The sequence below is a fragment of the Nannospalax galili genome, unplaced genomic scaffold, assembly GCF_000622305.1.
Source record: "Nannospalax galili isolate Female #2095 unplaced genomic scaffold, S.galili_v1.0 scaffold300, whole genome shotgun sequence".
Classification (NCBI taxonomy): Eukaryota; Metazoa; Chordata; class Mammalia; order Rodentia; family Spalacidae; genus Nannospalax; species Nannospalax galili.
Genome location: NW_008347322.1, coordinates 2,480,648 through 2,504,050, shown reverse-complemented (window position 1 = coordinate 2,504,050; position 23,403 = coordinate 2,480,648). Strand labels below are relative to the sequence as shown.

Genomic DNA, 23,403 nt, shown 5'->3' with positions numbered 1-23,403 from the left:
AAATCAGACAAGGATGTCTACTATCTCCACTTTTTCAACATAGTGTTTGACACTCTTGCTAGAGCAGTTAAGACAGGAGAAGGAAATTAAAGGAGTACTCACTGGAAAAGAAGAGGTCAAACTATCACTTTTTGTAGATGATACGATACTATACCTAAGAGATCCCAAAAGTTCCACCAGAAAACTCCTACACCTGATCAACACTTTCAGTATAGTGGCAGGTTATAAAATCAATCTACGAAATTTAGTAGACTTTCTCCAGTAACAAGAAACTGGAGAAAGAGTACAGGGAAATGCTCCCATTCACAATTGCTGCCAAAAAAAAAAAAAAAAAAACCTTGGAATATATCTGACCAAAGTCACCAAAGATCTCTACAATGAAAATTTTAAATCATTAAAGAAAGAGATTGAGGAAGACACATGCTCATGGGCTGGAATAATAAATATTGTGAAAATGACCAGCCTATCAAAAGCAATATATAGATTCAATGCAATCCCAATCAAAATCCCCATGACATACTTCACAGAATTAGAAAAAAATCATCCTTGGGGCCAGAGAGATGGCTCAGCAGTTAAGAGCACTGACTGCTGTTGCAGAGGACCTCAGTTCGATTCCCAGCACCCACACAGCGGCTACGAACCGTCCTTAACTCCAGTTCCAGGGGAATCCGAAGCTCTCTTCTGACCTCCACAGCATTGCATGACATGGGTGTACTCACATACATGCAGGCAATACACTTATACAGATAAAATAAAAATAATAAAATGTTAAAAAAAGAAAAAAAACATCCTTAAATTTGTACAGAAGCACAAAAGACCCCAGATAGCCAAAGCAAACCTGAGCACAAAGAGCAGCACTAGGGGGATTACTAGACCAGATCTCTAAGTATGCTACAGAGCTGTAGTCATAAGAACAGCATGGTATTGGCACAAATAGACACAGATCAGTGGAACATCACTGAAGATCCAAACCTGAGTACACGCAATTTCAGCCACCTGATATTTGACAAAGGTGCCAAGAACACACAATGGAGGAAAGACAGCATCTTCACAAATGGTGCTGGCAAAACTGGATCTCCACCTGTAGAAGAATGAAACCAGATCCTTATCTTTCACCTTGCACAAAAGTCAACTCCAAATGGATCAAAGACCTCAATGTGAAACTGGAAACCCTGAAACTATTAGAATATTGTCAGTAACTTACAAGATATAGGTGTAGGAAAGGATTTCCTAAATCAGGCAGAAGTTGCTCAAGAATTAAAGAATTAATGTCAAGAATCAACAAGTGGGAACTCATTGAACTAAAAAGCTTCTGTACAGCAAAGGAAACAACCAAGGGAGTGAAGAGAAAACCCAGAGAGTGGGAGAAAATCTTCACCAGCAGTGCATCTGACAAAGGTTTAACATCCAGAATATATAAAGAACTCAAAAAACAAAGCATCAAGAAACCAAATGACCCAGTTAAAAGATGGGCTAAAGATCTAATCAGAGGGCTCTTAGAGGAAGAAATAAAGATGGCTAAGAAATATCTTAGAAAGTGTTCAACATCATTAGTAATTAGGGAAATGCAAATTAAAACCACCCTAATGTATCACCTTGTCCCAATCAGACTGGCTAGGATCAAGAGAACAAATGATACCAAATGCTGGTGAGGATGTGGAGAAAGGGGAACACTCATTCACTGTTTCTATGGAAAACAGTGTGGAGAACTCTTAAAAAACTAAAAATAAACCTACCATATGACCCGGTTATACCACTCCTTGGCATATACCCAAAGGACGCATCCTATTATAGAGACACTTGTACAACCATGTTTGTTGCTGCTCTTTTCCAGATAGCTAAGAGATGGAAGCAACCTAAGTGCCCCTCAACTGTCTAGTGGTTAACAAAAATGTGGTATATTTACACAATGGAGTTCTATTCAGCAGCAAAGATGAAATAATGAAATTTACAGGTAAATGGATGGATGTAGAAACTGTTATACTAAGTAACAGACTCAGAAAAACAGACAACGTATGTTCTCCCTCATATGTGCATCCTGGCACCAAATCCTTTTAAATTCCATTTCATAATTATAGGAACCAGGATCATGAAAAAGAACCCGGGAGGTAAAGGAAAGAAAAAACCTGAGGGCTGGAGAGATGGTTCAGCGGTTAAGAACACTGGTTGATCTTACAGAAGACTCAGTTCAAATCCCAGCACCCACATGGCAGCTAACAACTGTCTGTAACTCCAGTTCCAGGGGATCCCACAGCCTCTTCTGTCCTCCACGGGCATTGCACGGCACAGGTGCATAAAAAGCTTTCAAGTCCTTTTTCATCCCTTCCCTCTGGCTATCTATCTGTAGTGCATTCTAAATAACCCAGTCAAGTGGCTTCTAAGTGTGTCCTCTTTGGCAACACTTAAGCCATTTACAATCCATCAAACTTTTTATTGTTACGATTTTCATTCTGTGTGATAAGGCAGCTCAGGACCGCCACAGCTGCGCCACGTTCCAGCCCTCACTGATCCCAGCAACTGAAAACTATAGAGGCAGTTGTCTCGAAGTGTGTCAAGCCAGGCTGCCAGGGTGTGGGTTTGAGAAGAAGGTCGGCATGTGCCTGGTCGCTCCAGCTAACTGCTTTTCTAACCCTTTTCTATTTTTCGATTGGCTTACATCTGCAGGAAGAAAACTGTTAGGAACTTTTCCACCCGAGCTATATGAGAAGCCACTGTGGGGTAGGGGTTGATTTTTCTGTATGAAAGCTTACCCTGAGAAAGGCTGGGGGGACCCCGAATGCCCAGTGTAGTTGCCAGTTGGTATAAAGACTTTCTTTTGGCTGTTTTCTGTCTTAGTTAGTGGTCTTCTCTGGTGGTTACCTCATGACACCTACATGTTCTTTTTGAATCTTGTTATATACACACACACACACACACACACACATACATATATATGTTTGTTTTCTGCAAAGACAGGGTCTCACTATGTAGCTAGCCTTGGCTGACCTGGAACTATGTAGACCAGGCTGGCCTCAAACTCAAGAGATCTGCCGGTCTCTGCCTCCTGTGTGATGGGATCAAAGGTGTGTACCACTGCACCCAGCTATGCCTCATCTTCCATAGACTTACAAGTCCCTCTTTTATGTAATATACATAAAATATACGTATTCTCTAACCCTATCAGAGTTCAGGAGATCTTCTGATCTAACTGCTCAAGGTTATTACCACCCTCACCCAGGAGTTTTTCCTGTGTACCCGTGGCAGCTTCACCCAGGAGATGCCTGTAGCAATCTGACAAATGCTCAGATGAGGGTGTCCCTCTGCAGAGGAGCTGAGAAGAGTTTCTATGACGCGCTTCAGCTTACCAGCAATGACAGGAGCAGTAAAACGGCACATCACTGCAGACAGTGTCCTGAGCATTCAACAGAAGCAGCCCCTCCTTTTGGGACCTGCTTCTGTAGATGTTTATTTTCCTTTGGGATATTCTGTTAGCATTGTTTATCTTCTCCAACTTTTTAATTTGTATTTTCATTTTCTTTTAGGTTGTCTTTTGATAAAGTCTTAATTATGGTTAAATTTATCAACTTTCCTTTCAGACTCAATGTTGTCTCTTCTCTATGAAATCCTTTGAATGCTCTGTGGAACATGTAGGTGCTTTCACCACGGTCTAGCATTTAGTTACTTTTGTAAATTTAATTAAATATTGATTAGATATACAACTCACATATATGTCCCATCATATCAAGTTTGCAAAACTGGGTCACTCAGATACTGGATGCTTTCCTGGTTTTTGTCTACTGACTCATCAACAGTAAGATCCTGAAATCCCTTACAACATTTTACCTATAGTTTCCAGTTTTACAGATAATTACGGCACCTTTATTTATTGTTATTTTAACAAGTGCATTATTCAACATTATCCATTCCTGTGTTAACATCTACTGCGATCACAACTGCCCCACGTTTTCTTGAATATTTCCCAGCTCTTTTCCCATTCATTATGTCAATCTCTTTGTTCCCTTAAGTTTTGGGTGTATCTGTTAGAAATACTGCCTTCATTTTTTTTTTTTTTTGTTAACCCAACTTTAGCTGATAAATTTCAGCTGATTTATATTATTCACAAATTTCCTTAAATCTGTCTTTACACATGAACTTTTTTCCTAGTTCCTTCTCTTTTTTTTTTTTCTAAAGACTTATCTTTATTCTATGCATATCAATGCTTGCTTCGATGGATGTACATGCACCACATTCATGCCTGGTGCCTACAAAGGCCAGAAGAGGGCAGCCAATCCCCTGGAACTAGAGTTAACAGATGTAAGTACATTATCCAGACTGGTGCAAGGAACCACAGCTATTGGCTTCATTTAGTAACTCGGTCCTCACCACTAATATACCTTGCAGTACTTCCTGGACTCTTCTATACACTTAGTTTAGAAAGTCTTTTGTGTGGCAAATCTTAAAGAACCCTGTATAAACAGGATTTTTTTAAAATTTTTTTTTGGTCTTTTTGAGACAGGGTCTCCCTGTGTCCCCAGCTGCCCTGGAACTCACTATGTAGACCAGGCTGGCCTTGAACTCACAGAGATCTGCCTGCCTCTGCCTCCCGAGTGCTGGGATTAAAGGTGTGCCGCCACAACTGCCACACCCAGCCAAATAGACTATTTTGATTATATCCTAATACTTGGGAGTTTTGACTGGAGATCCAGCTTGTACTTTAAACCCTTTTCCCTCAATACCCTATAAAAATAAACACCACTGTTTTCTTTCAGTCTGTATGAGAAACATTTTTTCCCTAGAGCCTTCTATTTTGGGGACTGCAACAGAAACTTTAAACTTTTGTTTCAGTGGCTTTTAAGACAAATTAAATCTCCTAAACTCTGGTGCCATGAAAAAAAATCATCTTCCTGTATCCAGTTCTGACCTCTGGTGTCCAAATGATTCTTATGCCTTTGCAAATCATCTTTTGGGGGGAGAATTTTCTAAAACTTGTTTTTGGTGCTCTTTAATTTCACTATTCTGCACAGCTTATGGAGTTTTCCACCTCTCCTCTTCCAGAGCCCTCAATCTCACAGAATCTGCAGTCTTGTTTCAAATTCTAGTAAATCTGTCTCCATCTTTTACTCTTCTTAGGCTTCTTACATTTAAACTAGCACTACAATCCTCCACAGTCATTTCTTAGCTTTTTATATTTTTTTTAGTTGACGTGTATATGAATGTGTGTGTGTGTGTGTATGTATATGCCACATGTCTGTAGGTACTCTCAGAAGAGCATTGAATCCCCTAGGCTCGAGTTATAGGTGGTTGTAGCTGCCCCACATGAGTGCTGGGAACAGAATTCAGGTCCTCTGGAAGAACAGCTAGTGTTCTTAACTATCTTCTTTCTAGGAAGCTGCTTAATCTGGTTTTTAATCAGTAATATATTTTCTCAACTGTACCTGTTTTTATGATCACATCTAATACTCCCCTTTTTTTGATACAGGGTCTTATGTATCCCAAGCTGACCTAGAACTTGCTTTGTAATGGAGAATGACCTTGAATTTCTGATCCTTCTGCCTCCACCCCAACTGCCAGGATGACAGGTGTGCACCACCATACCCAGTTTATGCTATCTAAGGATCAAACCCAAGAGTTCTTGCAAGCACTTCAACTGAGCTCCATTCCCAACTACCTAACATCTTTATGTTTTTTGTTTGTTTGTTTTTTGGTATTTTGAGACTGGGTCTCTTTGTAACCCCAGCTGGCCTCGAACTCATTACGTAGATCAGGCTGGCCTTGAACTCACTATGTAGATCAGGCTGGCCTTGAACTCACCAAGATCGGCCAGCCTCTGCCCTGCCTCCTGAGTGCTGGGATTAAAGGCATGCACCACCACACCCAGCACATCTTTACATTTTAAAAAGCATTCATGGGGCTGAAGAGATGTCTCAGCAGTTAAGAGCACTGGCTGTTCTTACAGAGGACCCTGGTCTAGTTCCCAGCACCCACATGATGGCTAACAACCGTCTGTAACTCCAGTTTGAGGGGATCCAATGCCCTCTTCTGGCCTCTGTGGGCATTGCATGCACAGGTGCAGTTAAAATACACACAGGCAAAAAACTCATACGGTAAAAAAGAAAAATTAAAAAGCAGCCAGGCATGGTGGCACACGCCTTTAATCCCAGAGGCAGAGGCAGGTGGATCTCTGAGTTCAAGGCCAGCCTGGTCTACATAGTGAGTTCCAGGACAGCTGAGGCTATAGGGAGACCCTGTCTCAAAAAGACAAAAAAAAAAAAAAGCCTTCTCTCACTCACCCACCCAGCTTATAACCCAGGAATTTCAAATCTTCCTGCCCCCAGTCTCTTGAGTTCTAGGAATTCAAGCATGCATCACTGCACTTAGCACAGCTCACACAATTTTACCTGGTTTTTATACTTTCTAGTTTTCATGTATTACTATCTTCCCTTACTTCTCTTAGTACTATTTACACTGTGGATTCCTGGACAAGTGTCCTATTACCTCTACCACTGAAATGCACGTTTCTAGGACACCTGCAGGACCTAGGGAGAAGGCCAGACTACAACCTACCTTATTCTTAATGAGCACAGGGGTGAGAGTGATTATAAAAAGTTAAATCTAAGTTATAAGAACAATAATCATTCATAGCCATGTGATTTACTCTCCCAGACCAGCAGTGTATTTTTACTTTCTAAGAAACTCAACCCTTTGCTGCCCTCAGTCACACACTCCTATAGCTTCGGCCATTCATTGCTTTGTGCTTCTGTCCCTCTGTTGGTCCACAGAAACACTTCTCTTCTGAGGGATCTGACTATCTCATTCCTCTCTAGTGACCTTTCCTATCATCACAGGAACCAGAAATTCACCATCATCTTGACCGTTACCATGCTCTTCCTTTCCTGGGGGTCAGGGAGACGATTAAAATTCTTTTTCTCCATATTTTGGCAAAGCAGCCTTTCGAGGCTGTTGACTTCATATAGTAACCCAGTTTTAACAGCTAATGAAATGGAACTGCAGGAATGTGCAGACTGCCTCCACTGCATGGCGGAGGCCTCTGCAGGCTCTAAAGCCTGTGCGTGTTCTCAATGCTCTGAGTTGCTCCTGCACCTGCCCATATCATGTCTTTCTTCATTTCTAGTAATTTAGTAAGTTCTTGTTGCCTCCCATCACTCGTAAGCCCAGCCCTTCAATCGAACTTACTAGCAAAATAATTTTCTAGAATATCTTAAACAACAACTCCATGTCTCTGGGCAGGAAGTGAGAGACGTGTTCTTTACTGCAGTTCGACAGTCAAAGAGTCAAATTATTTCTCACCTCATCTTTTAAATTCAAGCATCACTCTCAGAAGTGTTCCTCTGCCCTCCTGAATCTCTTTTGACACTTCCAACCCCTGTCATTCTACTAAGGGCAGTAATTTAAAAATGAAATTTTTTAGCAAATAAAAACTTCTATGAAAGCTACCTACCTAGTATGTGCAGAAATAAAACCAGCACGTTGCTGCCTGGCACTCATACTCACCATTTCATTGGGATGAACCAAAAACAAGTAGATTCCAGGATGCTTGTCAAACACCTGAAAGGAGCAACTGGCCTGCTCCATCCGGCAAAGTGCTTCCACACATAACTCATCTAAATGGAAAATAAGGCAGTCAAGAAACGATTTAGAGAAAACACTCTCAAGATTCCGCAAACTCTGGCTCCCTGGTTGTCTCATAAGTTGGTTACTCCTTTTTTTCCTTGTTAAACTAAGGCATTAGTAGGTTACAACTGTTGTAGCAGTATTTACAACACAGATGAATTACGGGGCTAGTGTGTCTCTGAGACGCTGGGATCAAACCCAGTCCCTTATGGAAGCTAGGCAGGCACTCCCTCACTGAGGTACTTCCAGCTCTGACAACAACTGTCATCAGTCTTCTCATTTTGATTTTACTATAATGTGCATTTGTGTTTTGTCATCATCTCCACAGTACATCTTAAAAGTATGGTTACAGGTCCAATTTCTTTTGTATGTGACACTTTGGTCCACCGAGACCAGACTAAGAACAGGTTGCTTTCTCCTCCAAATGGCCAGTCATTCCAGTATCATATGCAGAACCACCAACTCACATTATCAGATCAGGTTTTTTTAATATTTTATTTATTTTTTTATTTTATGTGTATGTGTGTATTGCCTACATGTAGGTAAGTGCACCCATGTCGTGCAATGCCCGTGGAGGACAGAAGAGACAGTTGGATCCCCTGGAATGTTAGCTGACATGTGGGTGCTGGGATTTGAACCCAGGTCTTCTGCAAGAACAACCAGTGTTCTTAACCGCTGAGCCATCTCTCCAGCCCCAAATCAGTTATCTGTCAAATTTCAAAAAATATATGCCAGTAATACTAACTAAACTGAGGAGGGGGTGATGACTAGGAACATTTCAAGGGAACACGTGCAACACTTGCACCCTTGACTTGGCTACACAGAAGTACAAGAGGGGCTGGAGATGGTCAGTGGGTAAAGAGCCAATCTAACCACTTCCTCTCAGAGAGGACCAGGTCTGTTCCCAGCACACACAAAGCAGCTAACAACCATTTGTAAGTCCAGTTCCAGGGGACCCTAGGTCCTGTTCTGGTGTCCTCAGGCACCAGTCACACACATACATGGTGCACATACATACGTGCATGCACTCACACATACACATAAAATTAAAAAATAAATGAAATTCAAGCCGGGTGTGGTGGCGCACACCTTTAATCCCAGCACTTGGGAGGCAGCGGCCAGCAGATCTCTGTGAGTTCAAGGCCAGCCTGGTCTACAAAGTGAGTTCCAGGCCAGCCAGGGCTACAGGGAGACCCTGTCTCAAAAAGACCAAAAATAAAAATAAAAATAAATTCTTTAAAAGGATAAAACAGGGCTGGAGGAGGCTGAAGAGATGGCTCTTCGGTTAAGAGCACTGGTTGCTCTTCCAGATGACCAGGTTCAGTTCCCAGCACCCACATCAAGAGACTCACAATCAGGTCCAGGGACTCTGCATTCAGGGGCACATAACCAAATGCAGGTGCAGACACACCTACACATAATTTTAAAAAATAAATCTTTCTGGCTGTTGTTTTGGCAGTACTGGGGCTTGGCCCTTGGACTCTGCACACACTAAGAAGCACTCCGAGTCATAAATAAGATAAACAAATTTAAAAAATACCTCAAAGCTGGGCGTGGTGGTGCACGCCTATAATCCCAGCACTCAGGAGGCAGAGGCAGGTGGATCTCCGTGAGTTCAAGGCCAGCCTGGTCTACATAGTGAGTTCCAGGACAGCTGGGGCTACAAGGAGACCCTGTCTCAAAAAAACAAAAAAAAAAAAAAAAAAAGAAAATCTCAAAATGAAAACTACAAAGTATGTTCTTTATTTATAAGGCAACTATATGATCTCACGTCACACAGCAAAATTTTTTTTAAAGTAGTATTTTGTTGGGGCTAGAGAGATGGCTCAGCCATCTCTGTTCTTGCAGAAGACCCAGGTTCGAATCCCAGCATCCACATGGCAGCTAACAACTGTCCATAACTCCGGTTCCAGGGGATCTGACAGCCTCTTCTGTCCTCTACAAGTACTGCAGGACATGGGTGTGTTTACCTACATGCAGGCAATACAAGCATACACATAAAACAAAATTTTAAAAAGTAGTATTTTGTGTGTGTGCAAATGGAGTCCCTTGGATTAAGATGGAAAAATAGGGGCTGGAGAGACGGCTCAGCGGTTAAGAGCACTGACTGTTCTTGAAGAGGACCCGAATTCGATTCCCGGCACCCACATGGCAGCTATAAACCGTCCTTAAAACTCCAGTTCCAGGGGAATCCGAAGCTCTATTCTGATCTCTGAGGCACTGCAAGACACGGGTGCACTTACATACATGCAGGCAATACGCTCATATACAAAAAATAAAAATAATTAAAAAAAAATTTTTTTTTCCGTTTTTGATTTTTTCGAGACAGATCTCCCTGTAGCCCCAGCTGGCCTGGAACTCGCTATACATGGCGAGATCTGCCTTGAACTTTCAGAGATATGCCTGCCTCTGCCTCCCAAGTGCTGGGATTAAAAGCGTGCGCCACCACACTCAGCCTAAGAAAAAGTATTCTTTTTTTTTTTTTTAATTTACTTATTTATATTTTATGTGTATGCGTGTTGCCTGCATGTAGGTCAGTGCACCCATGTTGTGCAATGCCTGCACAGGTCAGAAGAGGCCATCGGATCCCCTGGAGAGGCTGTTGGATCCCCTGGGACTGGAGTTACAGACAGTTGTTAGCTGCTATATGGGTGCTGGGATTCAAACCCGGGTCTTCTGCAAGAACCACCAGTGTTCTTAACCGCTAAGCCATCTCTTCAGCCCCAGAAAAAGTATTCTTATCTTGTTAAGATTTGACAAATTAACGGAATCTTTATTTGTTCAAGATTCAGATTAGGAACTGTAATGGAACAGGTGAGAACCCAAACTTAACTACAATATGCCATGCTGGCTGCCATGCTGCTTAATCAAAACTGCTACAGACCAGCGAGGTGGTTTTTGTTTGAGAAGAGGTCTCATGTAGGCCAGGCTGGCTGTGGAGTCTCTATGCCAGCAAAGATGACCTTCAACTACTGATCCTGCCTCCCCTCCCCTTCCTACAACTGGCATTACTGGCAAAATGCCATCACAACAAGCTGGAGGTCACTAGTTTTCAACCACTGGTATTCTGCCCCTTCCTCTTAACAATGTCTTCAGCAGTGTCTGGAGACATCTTTGGCTGTACCAGTGACAAGCTGGAGGAGGAGAAAGCTACAGGCATCTAGTGGTTAGAGATACTACTAACAATCCCATAATCAACAGGACAGTACCCTCTAAGAAAGAATCATCCTCTAAGAAAAGTCTAAGAAGTCTACAGAGCCAAGACTGAGAACCTGCTGTAGATAATGACAAGATGAAAGTGAACTAGATCAAGATATGCGTTAAAGCCAATATAGCAAAAATGTGAATTAGGAACCTATGTGGTAGATATTCAATGTCTACTCTATAATTTAGGTTTGAAAACTTTCATAAAAACATTAAGTAGGCCAGGCATGGTAGCTCATGACTTTAATCCCAGCACTGGGGGAGGCAGAGGCAGGCAGATCTCTATGAGTTCTAGCATGGTCTACACAATAAGTTCCAGTTCAGTCAGGGCTACATAGTGAGACCCAGCCTAAAAAATAAATTATACATTAAGGCCAACAAATTTTTATTACAGATACTTTTAAATTCTTAAAAATATATACATACATACATACATAACAAGGGCCTCACACATACAGCAAGCCAACCATTCCACCATTAAGCTACATCCACAGGCCTAATTTTTTTTTAAAGACAGGATCTCAGTGGCCTGGAACTCACTAAATAGACGAGGCTGGCCTCAATCAATCTCACAAAGAGTGCTGGGATTAAAGGCATGCACCACCACACCTGGCCTCACACCCAATTCTTTTTCTTTAATTTTTTTTTTGTCTTTTTGAGTCAGGGTCTCCCTTGTAGCCCCAGCTGGCTTAGAACACTATGTAGACCAGGTAGCCTTGAACTCAGATATCCGCCTGCCTCTGCCTCCCAAGTGCTGGGACTAAAGGCATGCGGCACCATGCCCAGCTTTTTAAAAATTTTTTCTTATGTGTATGACTGTACTGCGTGCATGCATGTAAGTGCACTCATGTTGTGCAATGCCCACAAAAGGTCAGAAGAGGGCATCAAATTCCCCAGAACTGGAGTTACAGATGGTTGTTAGCCACCGTGTGTGCTAGGATTCAAACCTGGGTCCTCTGCAAGAGCAGCCAGTGCTCTTAACTGCTAAGCTATCTCCAGCCCCAACACACCCAATTCTTAGTAAACACCCAAGATACTCACGGACACGCTCATGTAGAAGCAAGTAAGGATACTTCAGTATTTCGAGAAGAGGAACTCGAAGCTTATTTTCAAAGTCTAGGCCACTAGGGTCAAACAGCTGTGCCTCTCCATTGTTGTCCACAATATACAGCTCATCATCTTCAACTTCTGCCCTCATGGATCTCTCAAAGTGATTTATGAGGCGTAACGTTTCTAACTCCCATAAAATCTACAGGAAGAAAAAAGTAGTAGTGTTTACCTTAACAAAACATGCTGGATGTGGCCATCATTCTTTTGGAAAGCATTTTCCTCTATGTACAAAAATCTAAGCATTCGAAGTACTAGCTACTACATCACACACAGACACACCTCAGAGATAGAGGTTTGGTTCCAACCACTGTCAACAAAGTTCATACTGTACTGAGTCACATCTTGTTTCCCAATGCATATGAAAGTCATGTTTACATTACGTCAGTCTTTTTTGCCCTATGTCCAAAAATAATAGTATGCATACCTTAAATTTAAAAGAACAGAACAGTTTTCCGGGTGTGGTGGTTCACACCTGTAGTCCCAGCACTTGGGAGGCAGAGACAAGTGGATCTCTGTGAGTTCAAGGCCAGCCTGGTCTACATAGTGAGTTCCAGGACAGCTGGGACTGCAGGAAGACCCTGTCTCAAAAAGACCAAAAAAAAAAAAAAACAAAAAAAAAAACCCACAGTTTTAAAGGCTGTGAGCTAGCCTGGCATGCATGAAGTAGTCTTTGGGTCTTTGATCCCTAGCACCGCAGCTCAGATAGGATGTAGTGGTGTATGCCTGAAATCCTAGCATTGGAGAGAGAGAAAGTCAAAATCAGGAGGATCAGAAGCTCAAGGTCATCCTCAGCTACATGGGGAGCTGGAGGCCAGCCTGGGCTAGAGACCCAACAAAAAGAGAGTTTTTCCTTTGCATCTACAACTTAGCTATCTGGCACAAATGATTTAGCTTTCATTTCAGCCCATGTGGGTTCTGAACAGACCTTCCTCACTAATCTTGATCACACCTAGCTTTTCATTAAAAGTTGAGAGACGTGCTACTCTTCTCCCCCATTACTCCGACACTTACGGGCCACTGGAGGTAGGCTCATTTCAAGACTGTCTCAGGGACTAAGGAGAAGACAGGACACGGCCAGTCAATAAAGTAGATAGGATTTACACATTTACTGATCAAGGTCACTGTCTTATTTCAACGTAATTCAAGACACCAAAACAATTACAACAGGAGCATCAACGATCACTGATCACAAATCACCGTAACACATGAGTACAATGAAAAAGTTTGAAATATGAAAATTACCAAATGTGACACAGAGACATGATGTCAGGACATGCTGGAAGTAAAGGGGCAGCTCTAAGATTTGCTCAAAGCAGGATTGCTACAAACTTTCAATTTGTGAAAAATACAGTTATCTATAAAGTGCAACAAATCAAAAAACTAAATGAAGAAGGCTTATATTGGATTAAAGGCTAGCCTCTCACCATTAAGAGCCCTGGCTGCTCCTCCAGAGAACTTGAGTTTGGTTCCCAGCATCCACATGGCAGCGAACTACCATTGATGACTGCAGTTCCAGGAGACCCATTACCCTCTCTGGCCTCCTTGGGCACTGCATGCAAACAGTATACCACACATATGCAGGCAAAACACTAATACTCAAAAAAAATCTTTTTAAAAGAAAAAACATCTCTTCCCATGGCCACTGTGATGAGATGAGGTATCTAGCCGTCTCTCTTACAGTTTTGCTCTTAACATCTGAGTGTGTCTGCTGACTACACTCCAAAAGACAACGAGCAACTGGTGTTTCTGTCAAAAGCATGAGGCCAAGCTTTTCGTATCTTCTCTTCCATATTCCAAAAAAAAGAGAGAGCTTTTCCTTGCAACACAGGTTTATGCACAAAGACACTGGGTAGCTCCAGCATAACCGGCTGGGGAGATGAAGCAGTCAGGTAAGTGCTTTCTTTCTAAACATGAGGACTGAAATTCGGATCCCCAGCCCCACACAAAAAGCTGGATGCGCCAGCATGCAACTCTAATAATCGGTGCTGGGGAGGCAGACAGGGGGGTACCTGGAGCCAGCCAGCCAGCCTAGCTCAATCAGGGCACTCCAGGTTCAGTGAGAGACCCTATAGACCCTGTCTCAAAAATAAGGTGGAAAGCAATCAAGGAAGACCCTTGACATCAACCTGCAGCTTCCATACACACATGCAAACACAAAACACACAGACACACATATACAACATATAAAAAAAGTAAATTAGTAAACTATAAAATGCAATATTCTCACCACAGATGAGTAACCATTTCTAGTCCCCACATTTTGTACCCATACTGATGCAGTATGCGATTTTCTTGCAAACAGCTAAAGCACAGGAGAGAGAATCATTTTCTTCATGCCACCTGCACCTTGTGTTGCTAGAATACTCTCACGTGGCCACAATCAAGGAGGCTTCAAACCCAGGTCTTAGAGGGTTCCTTGAGGAATTTTTGCTGGTAGATTCCCACTACAAGGTCCTCTACAGTGAGAAGCTCTGATCTTGCCTACTTTCTGATGCCCTCTCCATACGCTTCAAACACCAGCTGACTCTGGCTCTATCATCAGACTTGCGGTAGATAGGGGCCAGTTCCCTGGGTTTACAAAGGTTTTGTAGCACAGTTGCTTGGTCATGCCCGAATTCAAAGTTTGAAATAGGAATCTTGTGACTAGCATCACTCACAGCCTGACAATGGGGTGGAATCTCACCAGGAGTTATAAAGCTATGGAAATCTGCCATAGTACCTTCTGGGAGGGAATATTTAACACAGCCAATTTCACAATGAGGAAGCACTGTTCACAATGAGGAAGTAGCTCACCATGGCTGAAAATGTTCAAAAACTAAAAACCCTCCAAGGAGAGTGTGGTCACCTTTAGAGACACGTTTGATGTGTCAGAGGGAGAAAACACTCGGCTTTGGTACCAGCATGCCTGGCCTCCTCAGTGGTGTGGAAATAACTTTCTGCTTCTTTGAAGGCCCAGAATCCTTTCCCTGGGCTGCTCTCCATTCTCGAGCCATTTCTGAGTATTTCTCCTTCTCGTCCTCCCTCAGGAGCTTTGGAATATGGAAGGGGAGGGAACAAGAGAGGGCCAGGAGTGAAGCTCCCAGGGGCCCACGCCCGGCATGGCGGGAGGAGGATCTCACTATGTAGCCCAAGCTGGCCTCCAACTTGCAAATCTCCTGCCCTATTTCTTGAGTGCTGGAAATGACTATTTTGTAAAACTTTTATATCAGGTGGGCATGGTGGCACACATCTTTAATCCCAGCACTTGGGAGGCAGAGGCAGGTGGATCTCTGTGAGTTCAAGGCCAGCTGGGGCTACAGCGGGACCCTGTCTCAAAAAGGCCAAAAAACAAACAAACAAACAATTTTATACCAAAAGAACTAGAAATAAAAGACCATCGAAGTGTACTTCAAGTTCCAGGGTTCACCCCTGCTCTCTTCCTACTTATGAGGGTCTAATGTAAATTACCTCATGTAAGGATGGCACTTCATCTCTTGCTTTGTGGTACTCGGCCACACACTCCAAGCAGTAGCAGAGGTCTTCATCAGCTGTCTGAAGCTCACTCGGACGGGTATTGGATGCATAGCACTTTAGGACATCAATGGTGGAACCACCACCTGGCGTACACCAACAGCATGTGCTCATTCTGTACCTATGTCCAGAACATTAAGACATTTAAAAACTTAAGGAGTTGGAGATGACTCGGTGGTTAAGAGCACTGGCTGCTCTGGCAGAGGGCGGGGGTTTGGTTCCCAGCACCCACACTGCAGCTAACAACTGCCTGTAACTCCAGTTCCAGAGAATCTGCCCTCTTCTGACCTCTGTGGGCACTGCATGATAAAGGCGCACCCACATACATGTAGGCAACACACTCATACATATGAAGCAAATATTTTAAAAAACTTCAGACCCATCCTTTACGAAGAATCGGTATACTTTCCACTCGTGAGCCAAATCTTCAACTTCAAATGTGCTTCTGCAGCCACAGTGTTCTGACCATCTGACCACTACAACTACCAAACGCAAACCTGAAAGCAGGGCAGGGGTGCAGCGTGCTAGCAGAGTAACTGCCTAGCATGTAATCACTGGGCTTGATCACCAACACCACCAAAACCAACAACAACAAAACCCCCTGAACACATCCTCAGTACAAAGAGAAAAGGGCTATGCAGCTGTGCTACAGATGAGATTCAACACCACACTGTAGTGCTGGGAATACAGACAACAGACACAGGCTGTTTAAAAATCTACACTGTGCAGAGTGTCTTACTAATTTACTGAAATCAAACTCAAAAGCTCAAAAACCTTTTATACCCCAGAAGCCAGTTCTAGAACCTTCTGGAAACATAAAAATACATATAAATAATCTATACCCATGGCAAAACACATATAGATTATCTTCTCTTCTTTGATAAGCTATACACAAACTGCTGCCTCACACTTACTGCTGTCCCCTACACTTTTGTAAACTCTTAATAGCTACAAATGGTAACTGTTACTAAGTTTTTGTTTTTATGAACCGGCCTCCACCATCCAAACTCCAATGTTAAAGAGTTAAAATAATCTTCCAAATCCCAGAGACTCAGAAAGAGAAGGAGCAGCAAGATGGAGCCAGGAAAAAGGAAATGTGAAAAACAAATACACCAAAGGTTCAAAGGAAGATACAGAAGGCAAGTTATTTATCAGAGTCACAGATGGCCTACCACAGAGGACTGGCAAGTAGGATGGAAGCCAGAATTCAAAGAGATTTCTAAAAAAAAAAATAGTAGAAATAGCTTTAACTAAATGCATATAAAATCTAACAAGAGGCAGGTGTGGTGGTGCACATTTTTAATCCCAGTACTCAGGAGGCAGAGGCAGGTGGATCTCTGTGAGTTCAAGGCCAGCCTGGTCTCAACAAAAACAAAAACAGAAAATCAATTGTTAGTAAACAGTGTACTACGGCCAAGTAAAAAGTTAAGTGTGTGGCCCGATAATACACTAATACACAGGTTAAGGCAGGAAAAATGAAAGGTGAGCCCAGACCCCACATAAAACAGCACCCATAGCTGAGCTGAAACAATGTTAACAAGTAATGCTGACAGTACAGTACACCAAAGAATATGTCAGTAGAACTGAAATTGAATCATACAAGTAGGTGATCAAATGAGCAAGCACACCTCTCTAAGGTTCCTTGCTGGTCTCCAAATAGTTCTCTCCTGGAGCAGGAGGTGGAGCTTAATCCTAAACCCCCTGGGATGGACTTTGTTAAGTCACCTCCAAAAAACAGAATTTATAAAGGGAAAAAAATACAACTTTATAGTGAAGGCATCTTTATCCAAGTGATCGGGGCTAACCTATCCAGGAGTTAAGTCACATTGAACCACCTAAGGCTCTTCAACTCTGAGGTCTGCTTCCCAAGAAGTCCCCACACCAGTCTAGTCATGAGAAAACAGACAAACCCAACCTGAGTAGCAGCTACACAACAATCTGCCTATCTGCAATAAGCAAAGGAAGAGGGCCACACCTGAGGGAAGCGAGCCTGCTTCTATACAATGTACCAGAAATGATTTACTGAGATAGGAGGGAGGGTATTATACAACCCAGCAGCTCTTTGAAAACTTGACCTCTAAACCGGGCATGCGGCACAATGGCTTCATGCTTGCCTAGCCAGTATGTATGTGACACCACTGAACAAACAAAAGCCAAGAACGAAGGCCAGGGCAGCTCAGTAGTAGACAACATTTGCTCGTATGCATGAGGCCCAAGGTTCGATCCCAACTGCAAAAAAAATAAAAACACAAACCATTTAATGGACATACAATTATCAGCCAAATGGAGGAAAACCCTTCCAAATATCACTGTGAATTTAGCTGTGTTCTTTCCATTAACTCCATGGCCCTAACCTACGCATTCTCATCAGAGTTGAGACCAACTCTTTTTATGTAAAAGGACATCTATGTTACCCAAAAGATGATCTATTTATTGATGGTATTAAAATTCATGGGAAAGACAATTAGAAAAAAAAATGTGGAGTCTCACTAAGAAAAGCCGGGACATGGGAAGACCAGGAAACCCACCCAAGCCAAGCAGGATATAGACTATAGAGTCCAGCAGCAGGAGGTTTTTAGTATGTCAAGCTCTAAAATGCAGAGCACCTAATCTCTGCTAATAGGAAGCCATTAACATTTTTTAAAGAAATCACACTTTGTGAGGTGTGGTGGCACAGGCCTTTAATCCTAGTGCTCAGGCAGGAGGCCAAGGCAGAAAAACCTCTGTGAGATTGAGGTCTGCCTAGCAAATCCAGGCCAGCCGGGGCTACAGGGAGACCCTGTCTCAAAAAACCAAAAAAAAAATCACACTTTACTGAAGCTTTTTTAAAAAAAACTCCCCAGTTTCTTAACTCATGATTAAATAATTACATATAAATGCCTAAGTATAGTCAAATATATTTATTTGTCCTATAAACTGATTTCTTAAAAATCATTACTTTGGCTGGGCATGGTGGCATGCGCTTTTAATCCCAACACTAGGTGGAAGGCAGACGAAGGTGGATCTCTGTGAAGATCGAGGCCAGCCTGGTCTATACGGTGAGTTCCAGGCCAGCTGGGGCTACAGAGAGACCCTATCTCAACCGAGAGATGGCTCAGCGGTTAAGAGCACGGACTACACTCTTGCAGAGGACCTGGGTTCGATTCCCAGCAACCAACCCACATGGCAGCTACAAACCATTCTTAACTCCAGTTCCAGGGGAATCCAAAGCTCTCTTCTGACCTCTGCGGCATTGCACGACACAGGTGTGCTCACATACATGCAGGCAATACACTCATACACTAAAAATAAAATAAAATATTTAAAAAAAAAAAAGAGCGCTGGCTGCTCTTCCAGAGGACCTGGGTTCAAGTCCCTGCATCCACATGGCAGCTAACAACTGTCCTTAACTCCAGTTCCAGGGAATCCAACACCCTCTTCTGACCTGTGGGCATTCCACAACACAGGTGCACTTACATACAGGGAAGACACTCATACACATAAAATAAAAAAATTAAAATTAAAAAAAAAAAATCAAAGCATACTTACTTCAACTTCACTACTTCTTAAATTAGGAAGTTACTAAAAAGTGCAAAGTATGAGTTCCATTGCTCTCATCTGATTTTAAAAAAGGGGCAGAGTCCCACCTTCCCTGGCACCAACTCTGACCCTGCTGTTTTATTAATGCCAACCTTGGACCAGGATCCTGGCAACTACAGACTATCAAGACACATAATGGACAGTCTCATTGTTTCCACAGCATATAAAACTATTGTATTCAGAGAATATCTTATCCCTGAAAGAACATCACCGTAATCCTAGACTGCAGAAGCTACTTCCGGTGATCTGACTCAATGTGCAGGGTGAGCTTGAGAATAGAAAGTGAAAACTTCACCATTCCTTCAACATTTGTTATTGCAACCCCAATTTCGGCAGATAAGGGAGTGCAACTGAAACTTAAAAAAATAGCTACTGTAGTGAAACTAAAATGCTACATACTTTTTAAAAATATGCAGCAGGGCAGGGCATGGTGGCACACACTTTTAACCCCAGCATCAGGAGGCAGAGACAGGGATCTCTGTGAGATGGAAGCCAACCTGGTCTACACAGTGAATTTCAGGCTAGTTGAGGCTACAGCGAGACACTGTCTCAAAAAGAAAACAGAGCAGATAGCAAAAAGAAACCTATCAAAAAAAAAAAAAGAGAGAGTTTACAATAAACACTCTTGAGAACTAGCCTATTTCCACATCCCAGAAAAGATGTCCATTTTGTTGGGAGCTACTATTATTATGGGCACAGCCACTGCTGCATTAGGCTGTGGCAGCTTGCCTTGACTTCAGCATTGGAGAGAGAATGCTTCCATCCTGGGAGTTTCCCTGCTCTCCGCTTCTGTGGTCTGAGCTGACAGGCTATGCTTCCCTGATTAATTGGCAGTCTTGGAAACATAACCAAAGAGTTCTGTTTCAGTCCATGGACACCGGAGTTTCTCAGCACTGTCAGCTTGGCTTCTATGCAGAAATAATGGATTATTGTAGTTGTTAAGAGTAATCACAAACCATACACCCTATATCTAAGATATTATAAATATTATGCAGCTGAATCTTGGATACTGTAAACGTCATGTGAGTTTCGGTTGAAGTAATGTATTCTTGGTGGTAACATAACGTATCCTTGGTTATTCCTTGGTTACTCCAGATCTGCTTCCTATATAAGCTTAGTTTGGTTCATAATAAACATGCACTGGCACATACACCTCTGCATCTCTTGTGTCTTGATTTCTATCCATCGGGGTCTTGGACTATGGTCACTACACCGTGACACCATTTCTCAAGGTAGCTGGGAGTTACTACATCAGAACAGGTAAGTATGCAATCTAGAGTACACAGAAACCACTGCTATAAAGCACAACAGGACTGGAGAGATGGCACAGCAGTTAAGAGCACGGGCTGCTCTTACAAAGGACCCAGGTTTGATTCCTGGCACCCACATGGCAGCTAACGACCATCCATAACTCCAGTTCCAGGGGATCCAACATCCTCTTCTGACCTCTGTGGGCATTGCATGACACAGGCACACTTACATACATGCACACAAAACACTAACACACATAATTTAAAAAAAAAAAAAAAAAAAAAAAGCACAAGCCAGGCGTGGTGGCGCACACCTTTGGTCCCAGCACTCAGGAGGCAGAGGCAGGCAGATCTCTGAGTTCAAGGTCAGTCTGGTCTATGTAGTAAATTCCAGGCCAGTGGGGGCTACAGGGGGGCCCTATCTCAAAAAGACCAAAAAAAAAGTTGCATCAACACCCCCATTCACTTCCCAGTAGTCACCAACCAACCAGAAACTTCCCTCTCTCTCTTCTACAGTTTCCAGTTAAACATCTTTTAAAAGTAACTTAGATCTCTAGCTTCCCTTTCAAACTTCTTTTGCACTCAAATTTCTACTTTTACATCTGTTTTTCTTTATTCCCCCTCCTTATGCATGTGTGTGCATGCTGTGTATCCATGTAGATGTGTGTGGGTATGTGCGTACATGTGGAGAGGACCATCACAAGTGTCATCCTCAGGAACACGATCCACCTCCGTTGGGATAGGGTCTTTCTCTGGCTCAGAGCTCACCAAGTAGGCTAGACTCTCTGGCCAGAGAGCCCCAGAATTGGCCTGTCTGCCTCCCCAGTGCTGAGACTACAATAGCACACCACCATGCCTAGCATTTTTACATGGTTTCTAGAAATTAAAACCAGGTCCTCTAGCTTGCAAAGGCAAGCACTTCACTTTGCCATCTCCCCAGCCCCACCTGAGTATTTCCACAAGTCCCTAGAAATCACTATTACCAAATCCACCAAGCTCTCAACTCAACTCTGAATTATATTAAACGCCACTGTGGCATTTCTTAGCTATACCAATGTACTTACTCCTATGACACTATCTACCCAAACAACTTCAATCTGGTCTCAAACTCCTGGGCTCGAATGGTTCTCCTGCTTCACCTTCTGTAGAAGCATGGTCTGCAACTGCAAGTACTAAGCATTAAAAAAAATTCTTAAGGAGCTAGAGATGAAGACAGGGCTTCACAGTGTAGGTAAGTGTTCTACCACTGAGCTATATCCCCAGTTCCTGTTAAATTTGTAATGCAAATGCTTAACTATGTTCCAACCATTCACTAAAAAAAAAAAGCATGACAACCTAGAATTCCGGAGAGCTACACTCAGTATTCTACTGCATGGTGTTATGTCCACTCACACGAGACAGGCCACTCAAACAAAGCTTTCCTCTTAAATCTGCTATTAATCTTGAATTCCCAGTATCAACAGTGCTGCCCTCCAGTCAATTTCCAAAGCAGTAACCTAGAAACGCCTCGCACTCACTTCCTCCCTTTGCCTTCACCTGAGTTCCAGAACTTGCCTCCTTATTTACATCTGTACTTTCTTCTCAGTATCACTCAGTTTCATATACTTTCATTATCTGCCTAGATTACCTAAGAAATCTAATCTCTCTGCCTCATCTGACCCCTGCACCACTTCCAAGATGTTGCCAGGGGTCAGAGCACAAAGTGGACTACCAAAGCACAAGTTAGCTCCTACGGTTGGGAATAAAGTCCAAATTGTTGAGCTCAACACACAAGGCCCTGCATGATCTTCCTTCAGCACCATCTCTTGATCTCACATCTCCTTCACTTGTTCTAAGAGTACCATGTCTGGCATTCCCTAACTGCAGCTCTCCCAATCTATCTGCCTTCATACCTCTGCCCGGCTCAGGGCCATAAACGATCTGGCTGAAAACCTGAATGCTCTGCACTAATGGCTCTAATAGAAGACCTGCTGAGAACAGTCTAGCTCAACTCCGATACCCCCACTGCCACCCACCTCCACCAGAGTGCCATCAGGGATTTGTCTAACCTCTTTGCAACCATTTACCAAGGAGGTTTCAACTCCTCTTTGCTTCCCTGCCCCTGCCCCAGCAATTCTGAGTGTCAGGACAAGGACCTAGTCTGTTTATCTTTGAAATCCCAGTACTTAATGCCTAGCAAATGACTAAAAAAAAAAAAATGTTAAGAGACAATTACCTACGGAGAAACGGTCCTCTCTGCCGAGGCAGCTGGCCTTATTTGTGAATGGTGAGCTCTGCACTCAGATACAGTCACACTTCGGCCCCCAAAACGGCATTTCTGAAATTAAAAATGAAACACAAACTAACAAAGTGGCTTTTACTCGCTGCATCTCATCTGAGCCTTGCATCAACCCTACACAGTGTCACCTGAAGAGTTACCTCGGTTAAGGTGAGACATGGCAGCAGGCACACTAGCAAGGTAAAGGGGAGCAATACAACTCTGATCCCCTAAGTCCTCGGGACTGTCGCCCCCAGGGGCCAGGTAGGCATCTGTCCAAAGGGCTTCCGCTTATCAGGTTGCAAGCTCTGGTCTCTGCGGTGGACGTGCAGGAGGCGGTCAGCTGCAGCCCACGGGGTTCTGCAGGGCGCGCGCAGGGGCCGTTCCGAAGCGGCCTTTCCAGGGAGCGCCGCTGGGGAGGACGGCGTCCGGCCCGACCCCTTCCCCGGGAGCCCTCAGTCACCCCCGGCGGGTGCACAGCGCCCACGCCTCACATCGCCGCCCCGAGCCCGCGGTGCCCACGCCGGAAGGGCAGAGCTTCCGCTGCTGGCCCCGGAGCACCGAGGCACAAAAGCGCGGCCTGCCTGACGCCGCGGAGGTCCAGCCGCGCGCCGACCTCCCCGGGGAAGAGCCGAAGCGCGCCGCTCTCCAGGCCGCTTACTCCGGGCAAGTTCACGCGCCGCCCGCGCACACGCGCCCATCCCCCCGCCTGCGGCCTTCCAGCCCGCCGCTCTCCTACCCGGCTCGGCCCCGCGGTGGCCCGCTAGCCCACCTCCATGCCTGGGCCCAACAACCGGCCGCGGGCGGAAGTGTGAGACCGCAGCTGGCCGCCCAACCCGCAGCTGCCGCGAGCGCGGGCCCCGCCCCAGTCCACAGCCCTGT

At 43.8% G+C, this 23,403-nt stretch overlaps 1 protein-coding gene and 1 pseudogene across 4 annotated transcripts in view; both read right to left on the bottom strand.

The window, feature by feature from the left end:
* Setx (senataxin) overlaps nucleotides 1-23,403 on the bottom strand; it is a 73,264-nt gene extending 49,861 nt beyond the window's left edge. For 2 of the 4 annotated variants that reach the window (XM_017800838.2, XM_029568754.1), the window contains exons 1-5: nucleotides 23,261-23,393; nucleotides 22,480-22,581; nucleotides 15,373-15,556; nucleotides 11,857-12,064; nucleotides 7,492-7,601 (exon numbers count right to left, since the gene is read on the bottom strand). In XM_017800838.2, coding sequence (XP_017656327.1) covers nucleotides 7,492-7,601; nucleotides 11,857-12,064; nucleotides 15,373-15,549 — 495 coding nt within the window. In that variant the 5' untranslated portion in view covers nucleotides 15,550-15,556; nucleotides 22,480-22,581; nucleotides 23,261-23,393. The other 2 variants (XM_008843962.3, XM_008843961.3) reach the window with 2 other exon arrangements.
* Nucleotides 14,172-14,948, bottom strand: LOC103742871 (annotated as a pseudogene).